This window comes from Ictalurus furcatus, chromosome 3 (assembly GCF_023375685.1).
Source record: "Ictalurus furcatus strain D&B chromosome 3, Billie_1.0, whole genome shotgun sequence".
NCBI lineage: Eukaryota > Metazoa > Chordata > Actinopteri > Siluriformes > Ictaluridae > Ictalurus > Ictalurus furcatus.
In genome coordinates this window covers 745,766-765,765 of record NC_071257.1, presented here as the reverse complement: position 1 = coordinate 765,765, position 20,000 = coordinate 745,766, and the positions used below count along the sequence as shown (strand labels likewise).

Sequence of the window (20,000 nt, the reverse complement as noted above, 5' to 3'; positions counted from 1 at the left end):
CTACCAAGGAATAAAACATTTTCCTTTGTGTACTGGAGTTATCTTTAACCACAGTAACTTTAACCTTTACCTCAGTAACCCTAACTGTACACACCTTTACCTTAGTAACCCTAAACGTAACCTCAATTATCTTTACCTTTACCTCACTAATGCTAACTATAACCTCAGAGTACCAGTTGGAAAACATTTATATATTGTAGTTTTTTAAATAAAACTTTTTTTTATATTGTACGTATATAGTACATAGTACAAAAAAGTCGAAACATAACAGAAACAGACAAATGGATCATACATGTTGCACACACTCGGCCACTGTGCTCTTTGTCCTTTTTGGCAGAGCTACCTTTTGCACATGTCTTATTCTGTTCGTGTGTGTGCGCGCACATATGTGTGTTAGGGATGTACCGCCGAACCAAATACCAACCCAATCAAACCAAACACGCCTGTCTCTCTTATTGTCTGTAAGTAAATAAGTTGTCTTAGATGTTTGAGTCATGTGTGCTGTGAAGTTGTGTTTCCCTGCAAATGCTTCCCAACAGAGGTTCACCACACATCCTCCAGGGAGGACATTCCAATAAATACACACACACACACACACACACACACACAATCACATGGCGTATAACACAGAACTAAATTCTGCAATCAAAATCTGGAAAAGTGTGTGCTGCGCTGGAACATTACGGCCTGATAACATGAAGTAAGCGTGACTGACTCGATGAAAATACAATGACATGCTACTGGATATCAGACAGACGCTGGAGATGTGAGACACGAGATCTTCAGATATCCATCCTTCAGTAGGAGATCTGGTTAGGTATCGATCCTTTACTTCTGGATCCAGTTCTCGATCTATTCAGACATCATCATTACAGCACCGGATCCGTAAAATGATCAATCCTCTCGCTCCAGATTTGTTCTGGCATCAACACTTCACCTCTACTATCATCCAGGTCTACTCAATTATCCATCATCACATTAGAGATATGTTATTTACTTACTCCTTGCGCTCTAGATCGTTTCAGACATCCAGCCTACGCCACTAGATTTTTTTCTCCTCCAATATTGAATATCATCCTGCCCCAGAGCATCAGTTTTTCATCTTCTAGCTCCAGACATCCAACCATCATCTCCAGATCTAGATAAAGTATGTGTAGATATTTATTCTCGTTTCTTTTTTTCTTCTTCTAATATTCCATATCATCCTGCCGCAGATCATCCTGAACTTTTCAGATGTCCAACAGTCATTTCCGGATATGTTCAGTTATCCATCTCCCTGCTCCAAATATTTTCAGATGTCCAACCACCATCTCCAGATCTACATGTTTAGATCTTTGAAGATATCCTAGATAACCTACAGCTCTAGATTTTTCCAAAATCCAATATCATCCTGCCCCAGATCATTCTGATCATTTCTGATGTCCAAGGATTATCACTAGACCTGTTTGTTTAACCATTATCTTCAGATCTGCCCGGTTAACCATTCTCTAGCTCCATATATGTTCAGATGATCATCTAGATGCCTTCAGATATCCTCAAATGTCCAACCATCAACGCCTGATATACACCAGCTCTCTATTTGTTAAGAAACCCATTTCATAATTCTGTTCAGATGGTTATCATTCAGCCCTAGATCTTCTCAGATTTTCTAGATCTTCTCAGTCTGATATCTTTCTGTCTGATGTCCAGCACCAGCAACTTGCCTCTTCCTCTAATATCTTGGGTTTGGATGGAATGTTTAAATGTCTGTCTGTGTGTGTGTGTGTGTGTGTGTGTGTGTGTGTGTGTGTGTGTGTGTGAAACTGGATCTGTGTTCTCTCTTGGTCATGGACAAAGTTTTGGGTTTCACACACAGAGCAGCTGCGGGTATTTAACACTGAAACGCCACAGTGCACACACACGCACACACACACAGACACACACACACACACAAGACAACATTTTGGAGTTGCGACATAAATGGAAAAAATGGGAGAAAGAGAAAAAGGAGAAAGATAAAAGTATGAGTGAAGTGAGACAGAGGAGGGAGAGTGAGCGAGTGAGAGAGTAAAGAGGTATCGATTACCAGAGTGTCTCTCGCATGAGTGTGTGTGTGTGTGTGTGTGTGTGTGTGTGTGTTCATCTCACTGCCTGGAAAACACCAAAACAGCTAAACTGCGAGCACACACGGAAGCATTAGGATTACACATCCCATCGTGTGCGTGCGTGCGTGTGTGTGTGTGTGTGTGCATGTAAAACCACAAATGTCACGTGACCAGTCTCCCAAGTGACTTATTAATTGTGATCTTTTCTATGTTTAACTTTGAGTAAGCGCATTCTCCTGGTTGATCCGGATCAGAACCATGGGTTCTAATGCGACTTTAGAACAAAACAAACATGGTGGACGTCTTCACAATGTTTGTTTAAACTCGGACTGAAACCTTTTCCGATCGTGGGATTTGAGGAATCAGATACGTACTGAAAGATCAGAAAGATCTCAGGTTCCAGTAAGTTCCGTCTCGGGGAGGGTTCTGTGCGTGTGCTCATGTCCCGCTGTGGTCTCTCATGAAACAGAGGGGTTATGAATGAAGGATGTGAGCTGTGGTGAAGAAGGACAGAGTGAATGAACGGATGAGTGTAAAGTGAGTGAATGGATGGAGGAGGAATGGGAAGTGGAGGAGGAAAAGGAAGAGGAGGAAGAGAAGATCTCTGAGTGTTACACTGAAGATCAGGAAGATCATTGATTTTATACGTTCAAGGGAATTTTGCTGATGACCTGACGATTAAAGCTGACTCAGCACTTTTCATTGACTGAGAGCGAAGCCTTAGATCTCTCTCTCTCTCTCTTCTTCTCTCTCTCTCTTCTTCTTCTCTCTCTCTTTCTCTTCTTCTTCTCTCTCTTTCTCTCTCTCTTCTTCTTCTCTCTCTCTTTCTCTTCTTCTTCTCTCTTCTTCTTCTTCTCTCTCTTCTTCTCTCTCTTCTTCTCTCTCTCTCTCTCTTCTTCTTCTTCTCTCTCTCTTTCTCTTCTTCTTCTCTCTCTTTCTCTCTCTTCTTCTTCTCTCTCTCTTCTTCTTTTCCTCTCTCTTATTCTCTCTCTCTCTTATTCTCTCTCTCTTCTTCTTCTTCTTCTTCTTCTTCTCTCTCTTCCTCTCTCTTCTTCTTCTCTCTCTTCATCTCTCTCTTCTTCTCTCTCTCTCTCTTTTCTTCTCCTCTCTCTCTTCTTCTTTTTTCTCTCTCTCTTGTCTTCTTCTTCTTCTCTCCCTCTTTCTCTTTTTAAACATAGGCAGTCTTTCTTCTGTCCCTCTGTCATTGTCTGTTTGTCTCCATCTTTATTTCATTCACATCACATTCCTCTTCTTTCTTTCTTTCTTTCTTTCTTTCTTTCCTAACAGATATATTTCCCACACCTCCGTCTTTACATTTTTCCTTTTACTTCAATTTTCTTTCTTTCTTTCCTTCCTTCTTTATCTTACATTTCCGACACCTCTCCTCTCCTTAATATTTTCCTTCTTTATTTTTTTCCTTTTCTTTTTTATTCTTTCTAATCCATCACTTTTCTTGTTATACACATCACCCTTCTCTTCTAATCAGCTCTTTGGGATAAACATGCGGCACACGTCAGCACACAACCCCCATTTTACTCACTTTATGTATTCAAGCACACAGACGGACAGGCAGACAGACAGGCAGACACACAGACAGGCAGACAGACAGACAGACAGACAACCCCCCTGTCCCTCCATAACCCCCCCCCACACACACACACAAGCCGGGTTTAGTTATAGAGTAGTAGGAAGAGGAGAGGCGAGCACCGGGAGGGTATTGGATGTCTGTGAAATGCTCTCGGAGAAACCGATATCACGGCTCTCAGTCGACGTCTTTTAACAGCACCAATTAGAGGCTCTGTGGGCATTTCCTCACGAGAGAAGGGGCGGGAATTCGAGCCCTCATAAACGAATAAGAGCTCTTCAGGCGGCTCGGGTTCGATCGTTTCCACCGTGCGATTTTAGCGAGTGTTGAAGATTGTGAGTAGACAAATGGCTTTGGAGGGAATGGAGTCACTGATTGGAATTCCTGACGGGAACACACGAGAAACCAGAAGGTTGTGAGTTCAAATCCCAGAGCTGCCAAACAGATTCAATTAAAAAGCCACTTTGAATTGGAATTGTTTGCAAACGTTGGCTCCGCCCCTCAGCTTAACTTTACACAGTCATAACTTTACACACCAGTTAGCTTGTGTGACGTGTTACACATCAGAACATTCTGGATGGTTCCATATCACAGATTTGGACTGATTAAAGCTCTCAGTTAGTCCCTCTGTTGCGACGTGAATGGAAAAACGTTCGATAACATTAAATATAATTATAAACGGATAAAAAGTACAACATGGCATTATTTAATGAACGAAAGCTGTAATGGTTGGTAAATCGCTGTGGCATTAGAGGAATTGAACACTTGAGGACATGATGGAAAATAATCAGTTATCAACTTTATTTCCATCCTCAATCGTATTCAGTCGTTCTTTCTGTTTGTTTGACAAATATTTCCCGCTCTTTTTTATTTGATTTTATTCTTCACACTTTGTTACTTTACATTTTATATCCATCACCCCTCTCTTCACTCCCCACTCTTTTCTTTCTTTCTTTCATTCTGTCTAATTTGGAACTAATTAATTCTGTTAGTAATTAACAACATTAATGTAACCATAAATGGACAAAAATACAACATTCTTTCATAAAGGACACTGGGGTGGCAACAGTAGCTCTGCTTCATTACACCACCACATCGTTGAATATTGTACTAAAACACTGCCACATATGATTTCACTGATTCTTCATCTCATTCAATTGTCATTCAATCACAGAATCTAATCATACAACCGAATCACAGAATCTAATCATACTACTGAATCACAGAATCTAATCATACAACCGAATCACAGAATCTAATCATACAACCGAATCACAGAATCTAATGATACAACGGAATCACAGAATCTAATCATACAACCGAATCACAGACTCTAATGATACAACTGAATCATAGAATCTAATGATACAACCGAATCACAGAATCTAATTATACAACCGAATCACAGAATCTAATCATACAACCGAATCACAGAATCTAATCATACAACCGAATCACAGAATCTAATGATACAACCGAATCACAGAATCTAATGATACAACTGAATCATAGAATCTAATCATACAACCGAATCACAGAATCTAATGATACAACTGAATCATAGAATCTAATCATACAACCGAATCACAGAACTGAACCGCAGAATCAATCACAAATATGAATCACAGAATCTAATATAAGAATCGATTATTTTTGCCATTCCTAATATACAGTATAAACACCGCTGTGTTACAGTGTATAAGATAACGTGTGTATGTGTTGTCTAGGAGGTGGTGTATAAAGTGGGTTGAGAGAACATGCACACACTAATAGGATGTATATATACGTGTGTGTGTGTGTGTGTGTGTGTGTGTGTGTGAGAGAGAGAGAGATCTCTAACGCACACAGGCAGGAGGAGGAAGAAGGTAAACGCTGCATACTCACAGGTAAAGTCCTCACAAATCCCAGCTTAGGTGTAAGAGAGAAAGCACACAGTCAGTGACAGGAAGGCTAAACGCTCACAGCACAGCGCACGTGCCACAGGGTTAGCCGAGCAGACAGGAAGTGATGTCAGAAGCAAGAGAGGGCCCGATCAGCTAAGGGTGGAGGAAAAGAAAACGGGCGTGGCCCGGGCGCGGCCCGTCGGCTTACCTTGTTGCGCTTGAAGTAGGCGCGTCGGCAGGCGGCGAAACACTTCTCGCTGCAGAAGCTCTTGAGTTCCGAGCCCATGCTGAGGGAGTAACGCTTCAAGCCGACCTTCTGACACCATGCACACACGATCTGAACGTTACACATGTCCTCCTCTGAGAGAGAGAGAGAGAGAGAGAGAGAGTAGAGAAAGAAACACAGATGAACGTAAATATATGAAAGCTACACAAAATCAAAAGTAGACAAAAACCAGCAAAGTGTTGGAGAAAGCACAGCGCTAATGCAACCTTACAAAACTGTAATAATAACCCTGTGTGTATGTGTGTGGGGGTGTGTGTGTGTGTGTGTGTGTGATCCTGCCCTAGTTTGAATGAAACATAATTTATACATCAGAAAAATGTGATGGCAGCTTGAACAAGCCCTCCGTCTCACACACACACACACACACACACTCAGGCGTAGCCGGTTATGCCACCCGTTGCCAAGGTAACAGCCCAGTGTTGACATGGCGATAGCAAGACATAATTTGTGTATGCATGTGTGTGTGTGTGTGTGTGTGTGTGTGTGTGTGTGTGTGTGAGAGCGAGAAAGAGAGAGACAGAAAGGCAAAGACAGTATGCGTGCATGTGTCTGTGTGTGTGTGTGTGTGTGTGTGTGTGTGTGTGTGTGTGCCCATGCACTGTGCCTGAAAATGGTGAGTGTGCTGCTGAGGGGCGTTTGCTGCTGGGGTGACAGGTGTGTGCGTGCGTGTGTGTGTGTGTGTGTTTGAACTGTGTCTAGGCCAGACTTGATGAGCACATTGCTAGGAGGCGTGTCCCTCTCACAGGGGAAGACATGATGTGTGTGTGTGTGTGTGTGTGTGTAAGACCAGCGGGCACACTCAAAGACACGCTTGTGGCCTGTTTATGAGGCTTTATAACACGTAAAGCATGACACAGTCGCGCTGCTATAATTTAAACATACACGGTTTAATTTTATTTCGACAAAATCGATCGAACAGACCCATATATCGATGCTGCTGCGTTTAACAATTAAAAATGGATCTTTAACGGAAACGGTGTTCAGTGGTGCAACGGTCTGTGCTCATGACACCCAGTGACAATTAAAGTAATGGCACCCCATTGAAGATATACAAGAATATTAGTTATTCGTTCAAATATAATTCAACAGTCACAATTTCCAAGTAGAATATGAAGACATCAATCAAAATATGAGCATTTTGTGTGGTGTGGTGCGATGTGGTGTGATGTGGTGTGTTGTGATGTGATGTGGTGCGATGTGGTGCGATGTGGTGCGGTACGATGCGGTGCGGGCTGCATAGAGGTTCGGTTTGGTCAAGGTGGTGGCATCGTGTCTGTTTCACATGGGGTAAAGTTAGTTTCGTATTCACACACTGGGATATCTGTGCACGGAGTATTGTACAACTACGTGTTATGAATACGACATCAAATGGAGATCCAACTACACGTGTTTAATCAAAGCAGGAAACTTCTTATTCGGAGTTTAGGGACTTTAGGGACCGTCACTAAAGTGCAGCAAAATAGAAAAGTGTAAAAACTTTGCCATTACCGGTAGGGTCTTGCTGCATGAAATGCAAATCACACTAAGCAACGCTTTATAGGATGATAGAGACTACAGTGTCTGTGTTATTTCAGTCTTAATTTATTTTCTGGTTGCAGCTGTTTCAGATTCAGGTCATGGTGTATTGTATAAACCAATAATTGTTCAAGCCCAGGGGCTCCCAGCTCCTCTTTATCCCTTACTCTCTCTCTCTCTCTCCGTTTCTCCCTGTCTCACTCCTGCCTCCCTGTTGTCTCTCTCTTCTCTGTCACATTTCTTCTCTCTCTGCAGTTTTCTCCGACATCCCCATCCCTACGTCCGTTTCTGCCTCTATTTCTACCTCTTTGTGTCTATCTCTATCTCTTTCTCCCTCTTTATCGCTCTACTTCCTCTTCACAAATCTGTGGCAGGGCCGTGGGCTACGTCCCTAAGCGCAAACTCCTGTAATTAATCATGCTAATAATTATTTATAATTAATTAATTCATTATTATTCCGCGAGCTGCCTGTAAGTGTTTGTCGTTCTTTCTCTTTTCCCCTTTTCTCACCTTTCATTTTTTCCCTCTTTATCCCATTCTCTCTCTCCGTTTCCCTCTTACTCCTGCGTCTTTGTCCGCTCCATCTTTTCTCTTTTCTCTCTTTCCTCTCTACCCCTTTTCTCAGAGGCACTGCTCTCCCTCTTTCTGTCTCTATTTCTCTGTCACTTCCTCGTGTTCTCTCTTTTTTCACGCTCTCTGTCCCTCTTGTTTGTGTTCACAAACGAAAATGATTTATCGCGCGGCGTGTTCTAGCTAGCCGAGTGGAAACGGTTATAAGGGGCCAGTGTACGGCTGCGTCCTGATTCACCGTCACATTAGGTACTAGAAGTAGTGTACTATTTTGTGGCACTACGGAACTCGTGGAGAAGTTTGAACACACACTTTAACATATTTATATAAACATTCCGCTCTCAAACCGAGCGTTCAGAGACTCTGTGCAGCGGCTGTGTCCTATTTCCCCCCAAATCCCCCTCAGTAGGGCGCACAGCCACGGGTAATTACATGCATACAGCGAATCCATGGGCATGATGCCACATACCTGCACTTCAAATTTGAGTGTGTGTGCGTGTGTGTGTGTGTGTGTGCGTGTGCGAGAGACCCTCCAGCAGCTCATGCATTATTCCAAAGGGCCAGAGCAGCATGTGGGCGGAGTTTGGGGCAATGTTGCCATGGTAATTAGCAAGTCCACACCATCTGTTTCTCACTTGGAGGATGTCCACACACACACACACACACACACACACTAAGAGCAAATACATAACTATTTCAGTGCATGCTTCCACACACACACACACACACACATACACATACAAGAGACACATGTACACAAACATATACACACTCCACCAAGCCACAATATGAGTGAATACACACACACACACACACACACACACACACACACACACAACATTAATTAATTTAATTGAATTCACTTGAGTGTAATTTAGTAAGCCATTATTTGATTAGAATTTTAATTAAAATGTATTAACAATGTAAATTTGAATAAACAAGCACTAGTCACAAATTTAAGGCCACTTTAAAAGCGGACTAATTACCTGCGGCCGTGCGCCCTGCTGAGGGGACGGGGGGAGGGGGGTTTGGGTTTCTGCTTCTCCATGGCTGCGTCCCAAACGGACACTGCTGCTAAATAGTACTAAATAGTACACACACCCTAATAACTTAGTGGTACGCTGCTATGCTGATGTAATATTTAGTAGAGTAGTCACAGTTTGGCTATGTAGTGATGTCATGCTACTGTGAAGTGATATACTGTTGCAGAGTGATGTCATACTACGATATAGTGATGTCATACTGCCTTAAAGTGATATACTGCTATGTAGTGATGTCATTTGTATCTGTGTGTGTGTGTGTGTGTGTGTAATTCTCACCTGCTGGTGGTTTGATGAGTGGGGGTGGAATCATGGGAACTATGATTGGCATGCCCCCTTGCTCCTTGGCAACAGTTGTCGAGGAAGAGGAGGAGGAGGAGGCAGGGATAGCAGGCGTCTCCGTGGCGACGCCGTTGCGTGATGTCGGAGTTGAAGAGGAGCTGTTGGCATGAGGAGGAGACGAGCTGGCCTCGGGCATCACCGCTTTTGGCAAAGAATTTTCTGAAATAAAAAGAGAGACGCAGAGGGTCAAGAGCACTCTTCATACACAGACACTCTTCACACGCACACACACACACACACACACACACACACACGTCACACACTTCTCACCTGCACCATCCCAAAAACCAAAAAGGCCCAAAACGCACGACGGCCGATTTCCAGAAACTCATTTGTCATGCTAACTGTGTACTCCAGCTGACAGGGATTACGTCTAAATAAACGAGCTAATTAGCTCTGATTGTGTCTTCGCTAATCTCACTTCTTGCACCTTCATTCGCTAACAATAGCGTAGCATCCTAATCTGGACGACGGCAGAACGTAATTACGAGGACGTTCCCGGGCCAGGCGTTTAGCATTAGCGAGACATCGCTGATAGTGTCGCAACACGGCACTCTTTAAACGCTGAAATCTGCTCTTTACGTCAAAACGGAGAAGGCAGGACATCATCTTCCTCGCTGAAAGTTTACGTTTCGCTAATGTGCTAATGTCCCAATGTTCAAACTTAGAGTAAATATCTCAGGGTGAGATTTTAGACCGTGGTGGGAAGTTGTCATTCTCCAGCAACACGACACGTCACTTTTGCTAACTGTAATCCTCCTGCTAGCAGGTGGGGGAGGGGGTGGGGGGTGGGGGGTTTGGGGACGGAATGAGCGATGGAACATTCCGGTTATTTCACCTCATTACTCGTCATTTTAAAATGATTCACGGCGTTCGTTAATGATGTACGATGCTCGTTGGACTTCTTTTAGATGCAAATTAAGCGACGGTTTCTAGCAAAAAAAAATGACTGTTTACGTGTTATCAATCAGCCAGACATGTTTAGCGTCAGAAAGTTCTAGTACTAGTTCAGCGGATAAAAAAAACCCACAAACACACGCTAGGGGAATATTTTTCTACTATATACAGTAGTATGCTGTGTATATATGTAGATACATGACCGTATACACATACTGTATAATGGGAATCCCGTTTCATCAAGAACGGCGATGAAATACCAAATAAGAATAAATCATTAAAACAGTATTAACACCGATTCACACCAGAAGAAACTGTCTGAGATTCAAACTTTCAAAAAAGATCCAAAAAGATCCAAAAGGGCGAAATTTGGTGACATTCGGATCTGCCACTGCCATCCAACCTTCGTTATTTACTCGTTTATGTATTTGTACATTTTTAATGCTTAAATTGAATACTAATAAAGATGATTATACGTGATTATACTTATTAGCTGTGATGAATTAAGTAATTAAGCAATTAAGCAGTAAGTAATGAAAAAAACATTTTAAAATGAATTATGCGTGGGATAAATAAATGAATAGATTTTAAATAACTCTCACGTAATAAACAAATGACCCTTAAATTATAATCTATTGTATACTGGACCTTTTTCAGTCTTTGGTCTGAAATGGTAATAGTTTTTTTTTTTACTCGGCGTGTGTTACGGTCGGCGCTCACCTTTCAGGACGGAGATGTGCTGGCGGATTTCCCCGTCCGGATAGTTACGGATCTCGATGTCGTCCGAGTCTCGCAGCTCCACTTTGTCGTACCCGTACCAACCGAGCAGCTCGTTCATCGTGTTCTCTGCAAAACTCTGCACAAAATAAGAACATACAAAATAGCAGCGGTGTTCATAACGGATTAAATAACAGCCTGTTGTGTTTATGTTCTACACACACACACACACACACACACACACATCTGCTCCGTAGAGATCTACTTAATAGTTCTCATGTTCTATGGATGTTCTCCAGACGAAAATCCAGGGATTTTCCCATGTTCCATAGGGTCCTATGTTTTCAGCGTACTTTGTGCTCAGAGTTCTCAGACCCCATGTTCCTAGTGTTCTGTTCCCCAGGCTCGATGTTCACAGGGTCCTACGTTCCCAGAGTGATACAGTCCCATCTGAATCGATCGGAACGGCAAGGCCAATTCATTTGTCTTTACTCGAGAGGGTTTGATATCAAAATCTGAATATGAGAAGATTAGATATTAGAATTCCAGCCTTTATTTCCTGATATTTATACGTCAGCTGTGTTAAACGACACCGAACACAGCACATTCTGTATCAGACCGCCCAATACTGGAACATGTGACTGACAGGTGTTTCTTGTTACCCAGGTGTGTCCTGTTAGATTGATTTTTTCAACAATAAATAACTCTAAACATCTACTCTTGGTTTGAGCCTTCAGGGTCATCTGGGCATTTGCTGTTAAAAAGGTTAAGCCGACATGAAGATCAGAGAGCTGCCTACGGGAGAAAAAGCGAGCCGTTCTGAAGCTGAGAAAAGAGGGACGATCTATCAGAGGCACAAACATCGGGTATAGCCAACTGAACAATCTGGAATGTTCTGAAAGAGAAAGAAACCACTGGTGTTCTGAGCAACAGACACCGAACAGGTCGGCCAAGGAAAACAACAACAACATCTTATGACAGAAACATCGTGATAGCTGTGAAGAAAAAAAACCCCAAAACAACAGTCACCAACATCCTCGACAGGGCAGGGGTGAAGGTATCACAATCCACCGTTCGAAGAAGACTTCGAGAGCAGAAATACAGACGCCGTACCACAAGATGCAAGATGTTTTATGTTTTTTTTAACACATCTAGATAAAAAACACCAGGAAATAAAATCTGAAATCCTAAACTCTCGTCTCATCTCCATCGTTTGATCTCAAACCCAAACGGACTTTGGCTATGTTCTCGGGGTTCCATGGTGCTAAAGTACAAGGTTTATGCTCTCAGTGGGCTGTTATGTTCCTCAAGTCCCATATTCCCAGGGTCCCATGTTTTCAGGTTCTATATTCAAAGGCTCTACCTACCCACCTACCTACGTTCTTTATTATGGACAGTCTGTCTCAATCTATTCTCCAGTTGCCATAGAGACCACCTGCTGTCAATCAAATGTCCAAACCGTCAGTCAGTTTCTGCAGGTGTCAATTAACCGAGCACGTTGCTGAGTTATGGTAGAGTTCGTATCATTACGACGTTAACATGCTCGTCATCTGGACATGCTCGTTACGTTTAATGATCGAAAGATTAACTTTAGGTTTTTGGGGGGTTTTTTTTGTTACTTTTAGTGCGAGTATATCTTCATTCCGTTCAGCTCCATCAGGTGTCTCTACTGATGACGTCGTCCGAAAATCTACAGCGGCTTCGTTATAATAATGAACTCCGTCAATCAAAAACACACTTTTTAACAAATTAACAAACATAATCGCGCAGGTTTATATTCACTCTTCCTCCAGACGACTGAGACCCGAGTCTCCTTTACACTCCATCTGGAACTGAATGTGTGATGTTTATTACTCGTGGTTAGAGACATGTGTGTTTCTGTCATAAAACATGGCGTTGTTGCAGCCTTTCCCAGTCCAGGCTCATTTCCCAGGAGTTATTACACACCCTGAAACTGAAATAGAATATTACTACTGTAATGTGAAATTACGTAACTGGCCTCGGAAAAACATTTGTGCTTGTAGTTTAACAAAACTGGAGCAGGACGCTAGAATAAATCCCGAAATAACAAAATGTGTTTCTGTTTCTCTCACAAGATTATCATTATTGCAATAACATTTATTAAGGAATTCAGTTCATTCTCTCTCTCTCTCGCTCTCGCTCTCTTTCTCTCTCTCTCGCTCTCTTTCTCTCTCTCACTCACATTCTCTCTCTCTCTCTCGCTCTCTTTCTCTCTCTCACTCACATTCTCTCTCTCTCTCGCTCTCTTTCTCTCTCTCTCTCTCGCTCTCTCTCTCTCTCTCTCGCTCTCTCTCTCAATCTCTCTCTCTCTCGCTCTCTCACTCTCTCGCTCTCTCACTCTCACACATTCTCTCTCTCTCTCTCTCATTCTCTCTCTCTCGCTCTCTCTCTCTCTCATTCTCTATCTCTCTCTAGCTCTCTCTCTCGCTCACACTCTCTCTCTCTCTCTCTCACTCTCTCTCTCTCGCTCACATTCTCTCTCTCTCTCGCTCTCTCACACATTCTCTCTCTCTCTCATTCTCTCTCTCTCGCTCTCTCTCCCTCTCATTCTCTATCTCTCTCTAGCTCTCTCTCTCACACACACTCTCTCTCTCTCATTCTCTCTCTCACACATTCTCTCTCTCTCTCTCTCTCACATTCACTCTCTCTCTCACAATCTCTCTCTCTCATTCTCTCTCTCACATTCTCTCTCTCTCTCATTCTCTCTCTCTCACATTCTATCTCTCTCTCATTCTCTCTCTTGCTCGCTTTCTCTCTCTCTCTCTCTCTCTTGCTCTCTCTCTCTGTCGCTTTCTCTCTCTCATTCTCTCTCTCTCGCTCTCTCTCTAGCTCTCTCTCTCACTCTCTCTCTCTCTCGCTCACATTCTCTCTCTCTCTCGCTCTCTCACACATTCTCTCTCTCTCTCTCTCATTCTCTCTTTCTCATTCTCTCTCTCTCTCACTCTCTCTCACATTCTATCTCGCTCTCTCATTCTCTCTCTCTCGCTCGCTTTATCTCTCTCTCTCGCTCTCTCTCTTGCTCTCTCTCTCTGTCGCTTTCTCTCTCAGGCCCAAGGCATTTAACATATACAACCAGAAAATCTAGAAACATAATAAAAATAAACAGACAAACAACAACAACAGTAATAATAATATAACTAACTAACATAGCATGTAACTAAAAGGCAAACAAGAAATGAGAAATTAAAACACATTTCCAAATGTTTTCATTTCTAATTTCTCTTTTCGCTTTTAAAACAGAGAAAATTAAAGAAAAATATACTCCATTATGAAGTAAACTTCTAGAAACCAGCCTGATCTAATAAGTAATATCAAATTTACAAGCAATCTTAAAGAGCAACAAATAAACTGTGAAAATACTACAAATAAAATTATATATATATATATATATATATATATATATATATATATATACAATGTAAAAGGGTGAAGATTTAATAAAAAAAAAGTTAAAATGAATGGAAAAACAATTAAAAAACATAAAGAAAATAAAATATAGAGAAATTAAGAAAATAAAAAAGTATAATACATTATATATAAATATAAGAAATCCAGTAGTAATATATAATTAAAAGAAAGAAAGTAAACACGTAGTTCGGTGTCATGTAATCCAGATGAAATAAAAAATAAATAAAGTAGGTAATAAATTCCACGTTTGATTTGTATACGTGAATCTAACTTTAGATTTTCTGAAGCTGTTTCTATGACGACGCTGTTACTGAGCTAAACTACGTCATCGCAGGTGAGCGTGTGGAGATTGAAAGCTGAAGGCTATAAGCTTCTGTTACTCGTTAGCTACATTAGCCTACAGTAGCTCCAGAGAAGCAAACTTCACGCCAAACACGTCTCGGCTGATCGAGGACCGGAAAAAAATTAGAAAATTGTTTTAAAGTTCTTTTAAAACAAAAGTCCAGCTGAACTCGCTGAAATCACAAGACAAGGTCAAGTTAAGGTCGTGACCGGAGACGCCCGCGCTGTAATCGAAGCTGGATTTTGGTCAGTGTTTAAATCCCGGAGGAGGTTTTATTTTCCTGTACTTGTTACAGGCGAGACGTTGCAGTTAATCAGCAGGAGGTTACGCTGGATTTCATCACCCAGTTAGCGCTCGACGTTAAGCGCTAAACCACATTATGATAAAACCCACAGGACACGCGAGAGCCTTAAATACGTCTCATATGATTGTAAAAATCTAAACCGCTCACGCTGTTCTCTCGTTCTCCTCCTCTGTTCCTCCGTCACTACCTATAGCAAAAGTATTAAATATACATTTACTGGTATATCATGTCACGCGCAACATTTAAGTGAATAAAGTCGTGACAGAACTTTACGGGAAAGCTGGACGCCGAGCATAAGCTAGCTAATGACTAAGGCTAATCATTACACAAGCACAGAGCCGATAAATATTGCGCAGAGACAAAACAGAGGCGCGACGGCGCCAGAAAGTTACATATACCTGTACGGAACATTAACATTTCTCTCAGATGTGTTGTTAAATTATTAAAAAAACACTCACGACGACTGAAAAAACGCTGTTATTGGACTTAGCTTTGAACGCAAGCTCTGCGAGTGCCGCCATTTTGAAAAACATCGACATCAACATGTGTTCTTAATCAGTCATGCTTTATAACTATGAGCGTAACCATGACAACAAGCATGATTAAGGACTTCTGGCGGTGCTTCTATGACCGCTTCACTACTGCGTCGCTAAAAAAAAAGAATATAAGACAAATAAATAGTACAGATTTACATCAGACACAGGTTAAGCAAAACATACACGCGATATTTTTCGCCGTTTTCGCCTTGTTTTCTGCTCGTGTGAAACTTACGTGTCTGCCTAGAGAAACGAGATAGAGGGATTAAAGAAAGAGGGATAGACAAGGGCAGATAAAGAATAAGTAGAGAAATGGGGAGGAAGAAGAAAAGAGTGAGGGATAGAAGAGGAAAGATAGAGAGGAATAGAGAGAGAAAGGGAAGGAGAGAAGAGATGAAGATTTGACGTGCGAGAGCGCGAGATAAATAGGAGAGAAAAAGAAAGAAAACGAACGGATCGAGAGAGAGAGAGAGGATAGATGAATCGTGACACATGACCCAAAGCGTTTTTATTCCTCTATTACCACAGCGAGGATTATTAAAAGAACATGTTGCACTTTTTGTCCATTTATAGCTACACAAAACAAACTTCTTCCTGTTATCACTTATGTTACAGCCACTATAAGTAGTCGTTACTATGGAAACAATACGAACGAGCGCATTAGACGATAAGAACGAGCGCATTAATATAAACCTGCGCTACTGTCAGAGCTGCTGTTCTAGAGAATTAATCAACACCTTCTGACCAATCAGAATCCAGAACTCAACAGCGCTGTGGTTTAAATATAAATAGATCTCCCTAACATTTCCTCTCTCTCTCTCTCGCTCTCTCTCTCTCTCTCTCTCTCGCTTTTCCAGACTAGATGAGAGATGGAGCGCAGGAGCGCATCACGCGATACTCTTGATGGCAACGCATGAAAGAGGAGAGCTGGAATGAGGGAGAGAAAGGAGAGAGGGATAGAGGAGAGAAAGAAAGAGAGAGGGATTTCTGTGGAGGACGGACACTCGTAACGGAGCGAGGGATTTAATCTGTCTTTCCAATTACGTTCTCTGAGACGGCGCTGTAAATTCTGACAAAGCCTCGGACGGGGGAGCCGTTGTTATTATTAGAGACAAACTGGCTGCAAATCTCTCCGTCTCTCTCTCTCTCTCTCTCTCTCTCCGTCTCTCTTTCTCTCTCTCTCTCTCTCTCTCCGTCTCTCTCTCTCTCTCTCTCCGTCTCTCTCTCTCTCTCTCTCTCTCTCTCTCTCTCCGTCTCTCTTTCTCTCTCTCTCTCCGTCTCTCTCTCTCTCTCTCTCTCTCTCCGTCTCTCTCTCTCTCTCTCTCTCCGTCTCTCTCTATCTCCGTCTCTCTCTCTCTCTCTTTCTCTCTCTCTCCGTCTCTCTCTCTCTCTCTCCGTCTCTCTCTCTCCATCTGTGTGTAATGAGATGAGGAACGGGACTCGGTGTGGGCAGTAACCGGAGTAGGTCACTGTACACCACGATAAAATTCCCTACCAGCTTCGCCAAGTTTCCCTCCCAGGCCCACACTCCTCTCCTCTCTCTCTTCTCTCTCTCTTTCTATCACTCTTTCTCACTTCTTTTCTATATATCTATCTGTATCTCTAAGTCTTTACTTCTACATTTTCTACTCGACAACTTTTTCCTCTGCACTCATTCTTTATCTGATAGAACGCTTTATAAAACTCTCTATCCTTCCCTCTGTCTCGTTCCTTTACACTTTTTCTCTCTTTCGATCTGTCCGTCTCAAACCTCATTTCTTTTGTTTCTCTTTGTCCTCCTCTCTCTCTCACTCCCTACATTTCTCTATCATTCCCTGCATTTCAAATTTTCCTCCCTTTATCTATGCTAAGTTTTTCTGATAATCTATCTATCTATCTATCTATCTAGACTGCATCTATTTTTCCCCTCCTTTTGTCCCTCTCTCCTTTAATTCTTTCCCTCTGTCTCTCTCCATCCTTCTCTCCATCCAACTCTTCACTTCATCTCGCCTCTCTTCCTTAAAAGTTTTAATCCGTACTCTTTATTTCTCCAGCAGTCTTCCTCGATCTCTTTCTCAGTCTTTCCTCCTCTCTTTCTTTCTACACTTCTTTCCCGCTCTCATCTCTTCATGCCACTCTCCCCTTTTTCTTTCCCACTTTCTCTACATCCCTCTTTCTCTCTCCTTTTTTCTTTCCCTCTCTCATAACTCTTACTCTTCTCCTCTTCCTACTGTCCATCCCTCTCTCCTTCCTTCCTTCCTTCCTCCTTACCTCTCTTCACCTCTCCCTCACTCCCTTTTTCTTCCCCGTCCGCTGCGACACTCTCTCTTCCTCTTTTATATCCCTCTCTACTTCTCTACCACTTTCTCCTCATCTGTCTATCCTCTCCCTCTCTTTCCTTTTCTTGGTATCCTCCTCTCTTTCCCACTGTTCTTTGCTCTCTTCACTTTTTCTATCTCTTTTTCTGCTTCTCTCACGTTCTATCTCTCCTTCTCTCTCCCTCTCTCACTCCCTCGCTCTGCTTTTATTTCCCCACACGTCTCTCTTGATATCTGATCCCTCCCGGTCTCTCAGGTTTCAGTTTTTACAGCTTAGGCTGTCTATTGCTGTATACATTCCTTTCTCCCTCGCTCCTTCTCTCTTTCTCTCCTCCCTCTCATCCCCCTCTCCATGAGCTTAGTTTACAAAAGCACATGAAAGCAGATGAAGATGAAGGCAGCACTGTCTCTCGCGCTCCTGCTCTTCGTCTCTCTGAGAGGGAACTAGTAAAAAGTTGCTGCCTCCATATCCGTGTGTCTAAGTGTAAGTGTGTGTGTGTGTGTGTGTGTGTGTAGAAATCGGATACATGAAAGGGAGAAAGTCATAACGCTCGGCTCTCAGGTTCACGCCGAGGCTAAGGAAGGGAACAGAGAAAAGCCTAACGCTGATTGCCAAAGCATGCACTCGCACTCTGCACACGTTAAACACACACACACACACACAGACACACACACACCAGCGACGAAGAAACACAACACCGCACTGCTGGAGTGTGTGCACGGGGTCAAACGTTAAACTGTGTGTCACAAGAAGCGACAACACACCACCTGATGAACTTCTCTCACGGTCCTTTTACACCGACAAGCCACCGTGTTGCTAATGCTAACGCTAACACAACCTGCTTTTTGAGGAAAATAATCAACGATGAAGCTTTTTTTTTATCCGTTTATAATTACACTTATTATGATACAGAGAACCAAGAAAGCGTAAACTTCTCCGTTCAAAGATGTCGGAAGTTCCAGCTTTACCTCTGACTGGTACAGAGCGCTGACACTGGAGACTCCTTCCATAAAAAACGTTAAACAGGTTTTTAACATCTGTTTATGTGGAGCGTCCACTGTATGCGTCCCTGTGAACCAGCTGTTACTACGGAAACGATAACGTATCGAATTAATATAAACCTGTGACTGTCAGAGCCGAGTGATCAGAATCCGGAATGTGAGCTCACACAGCTTTGCCAAGAATGGAAAAGTCTGAAGTAAAAACAATAACATGGATATAAGGCTGGAACGTGAGGACATATACACGGGGGAATATAGGACCCTGAGAACAGCAGCGCAGATTATTTTATCACCTATGGACAGTTTGTGCGTCTTTTTAATCGTAATGTGCTAATCGATAAATCAAGGCCGGACATGTTTTCCTCTGTGGCACGTCAAGGCTTCGTTTCGGAAGTGATTTCTCCACACTCCACTTTACCTCAGTGTCGCTTTACACACACTCCGATGTTCACTCATCCGTACCGGCGAGCTTAAACCAAACCAACTGTGAACGAAAGCGTTAACGTTACCTAAAATGCCTCTAATGTGGCCCATATCCATCACTGTGTCATTTAAGTGCAGAGAGAAAAACAGCACTCAGGTCTCAAAATGTCTCAAATAAGCGCTACAGAGAGTCAGGAACTGTGGACAGGCGTAATAACATGTTTATAACACATAAATAATCTCTTCATGCATAAACTGTGAAGGAGAGGAGGTGTGGCCTATGTGGTGTTAGTCTCAGTGAAAGAGGTGTGGCCTCTGTGGTGTCAGGAGGTGTGGCCTCTGTGGTGTTAGTCTCAGTGAAGGAGGTGTGGCCTCTGTGGTGTTAGTCTCAGTGAAGGAGGTGTGGCCTCTGTGGTGTTAGTCTCAGTGAAGGAGGTGTGGCCTCTGTGGTGTTAGTCTCAGTGAAGGAGGTGTGGCCTCTGGCGTGTTAGTCTCAGTGAAGGAGGTGTGGCCTCTGTGGTGTTAGTCTCAGTGAAGGAGGTGTGGCCTCTGTGGTGTTAGTCTCAGTGAAGGAGGTGTGGCCTCTGTGGTGTTAGTCTCAGTGAAGGAGGTGTGGCCTCTGTGGTGTTAGTCTCAGTGAAGGAGGTGTGGCCTCTGTGGTGTCAGTCCCAATGAAGGAGGCGTAGCCTCATACTACTCTGACAGCCCTAGCGAAGGAGGTGTGGCCTCTGTACCTGTCAACCCTAA

At 42.7% G+C, this 20,000-nt stretch overlaps 1 protein-coding gene across 4 annotated transcripts in view; it reads right to left on the bottom strand.

The window, feature by feature from the left end:
* The window catches only part of sobpa (sine oculis binding protein homolog (Drosophila) a), a 40,967-nt gene that overhangs the window by 13,095 nt on the left and 7,872 nt on the right, over positions 1-20,000 (bottom strand). For 2 of the 4 annotated variants that reach the window (XM_053620234.1, XM_053620235.1), the window contains exons 2-4: positions 10,923-11,058; positions 9,243-9,464; positions 5,761-5,912 (exon numbers count right to left, since the gene is read on the bottom strand). In XM_053620234.1, the coding sequence (XP_053476209.1) occupies positions 5,761-5,912; positions 9,243-9,464; positions 10,923-11,058 (510 nt within the window). Of the gene's footprint in view, positions 1-5,760; positions 5,913-6,066; positions 6,520-9,242; positions 9,465-10,922; positions 11,059-20,000 lie in introns of those variants that run through there. The other 2 variants (XM_053620237.1, XM_053620236.1) reach the window with 2 other exon arrangements.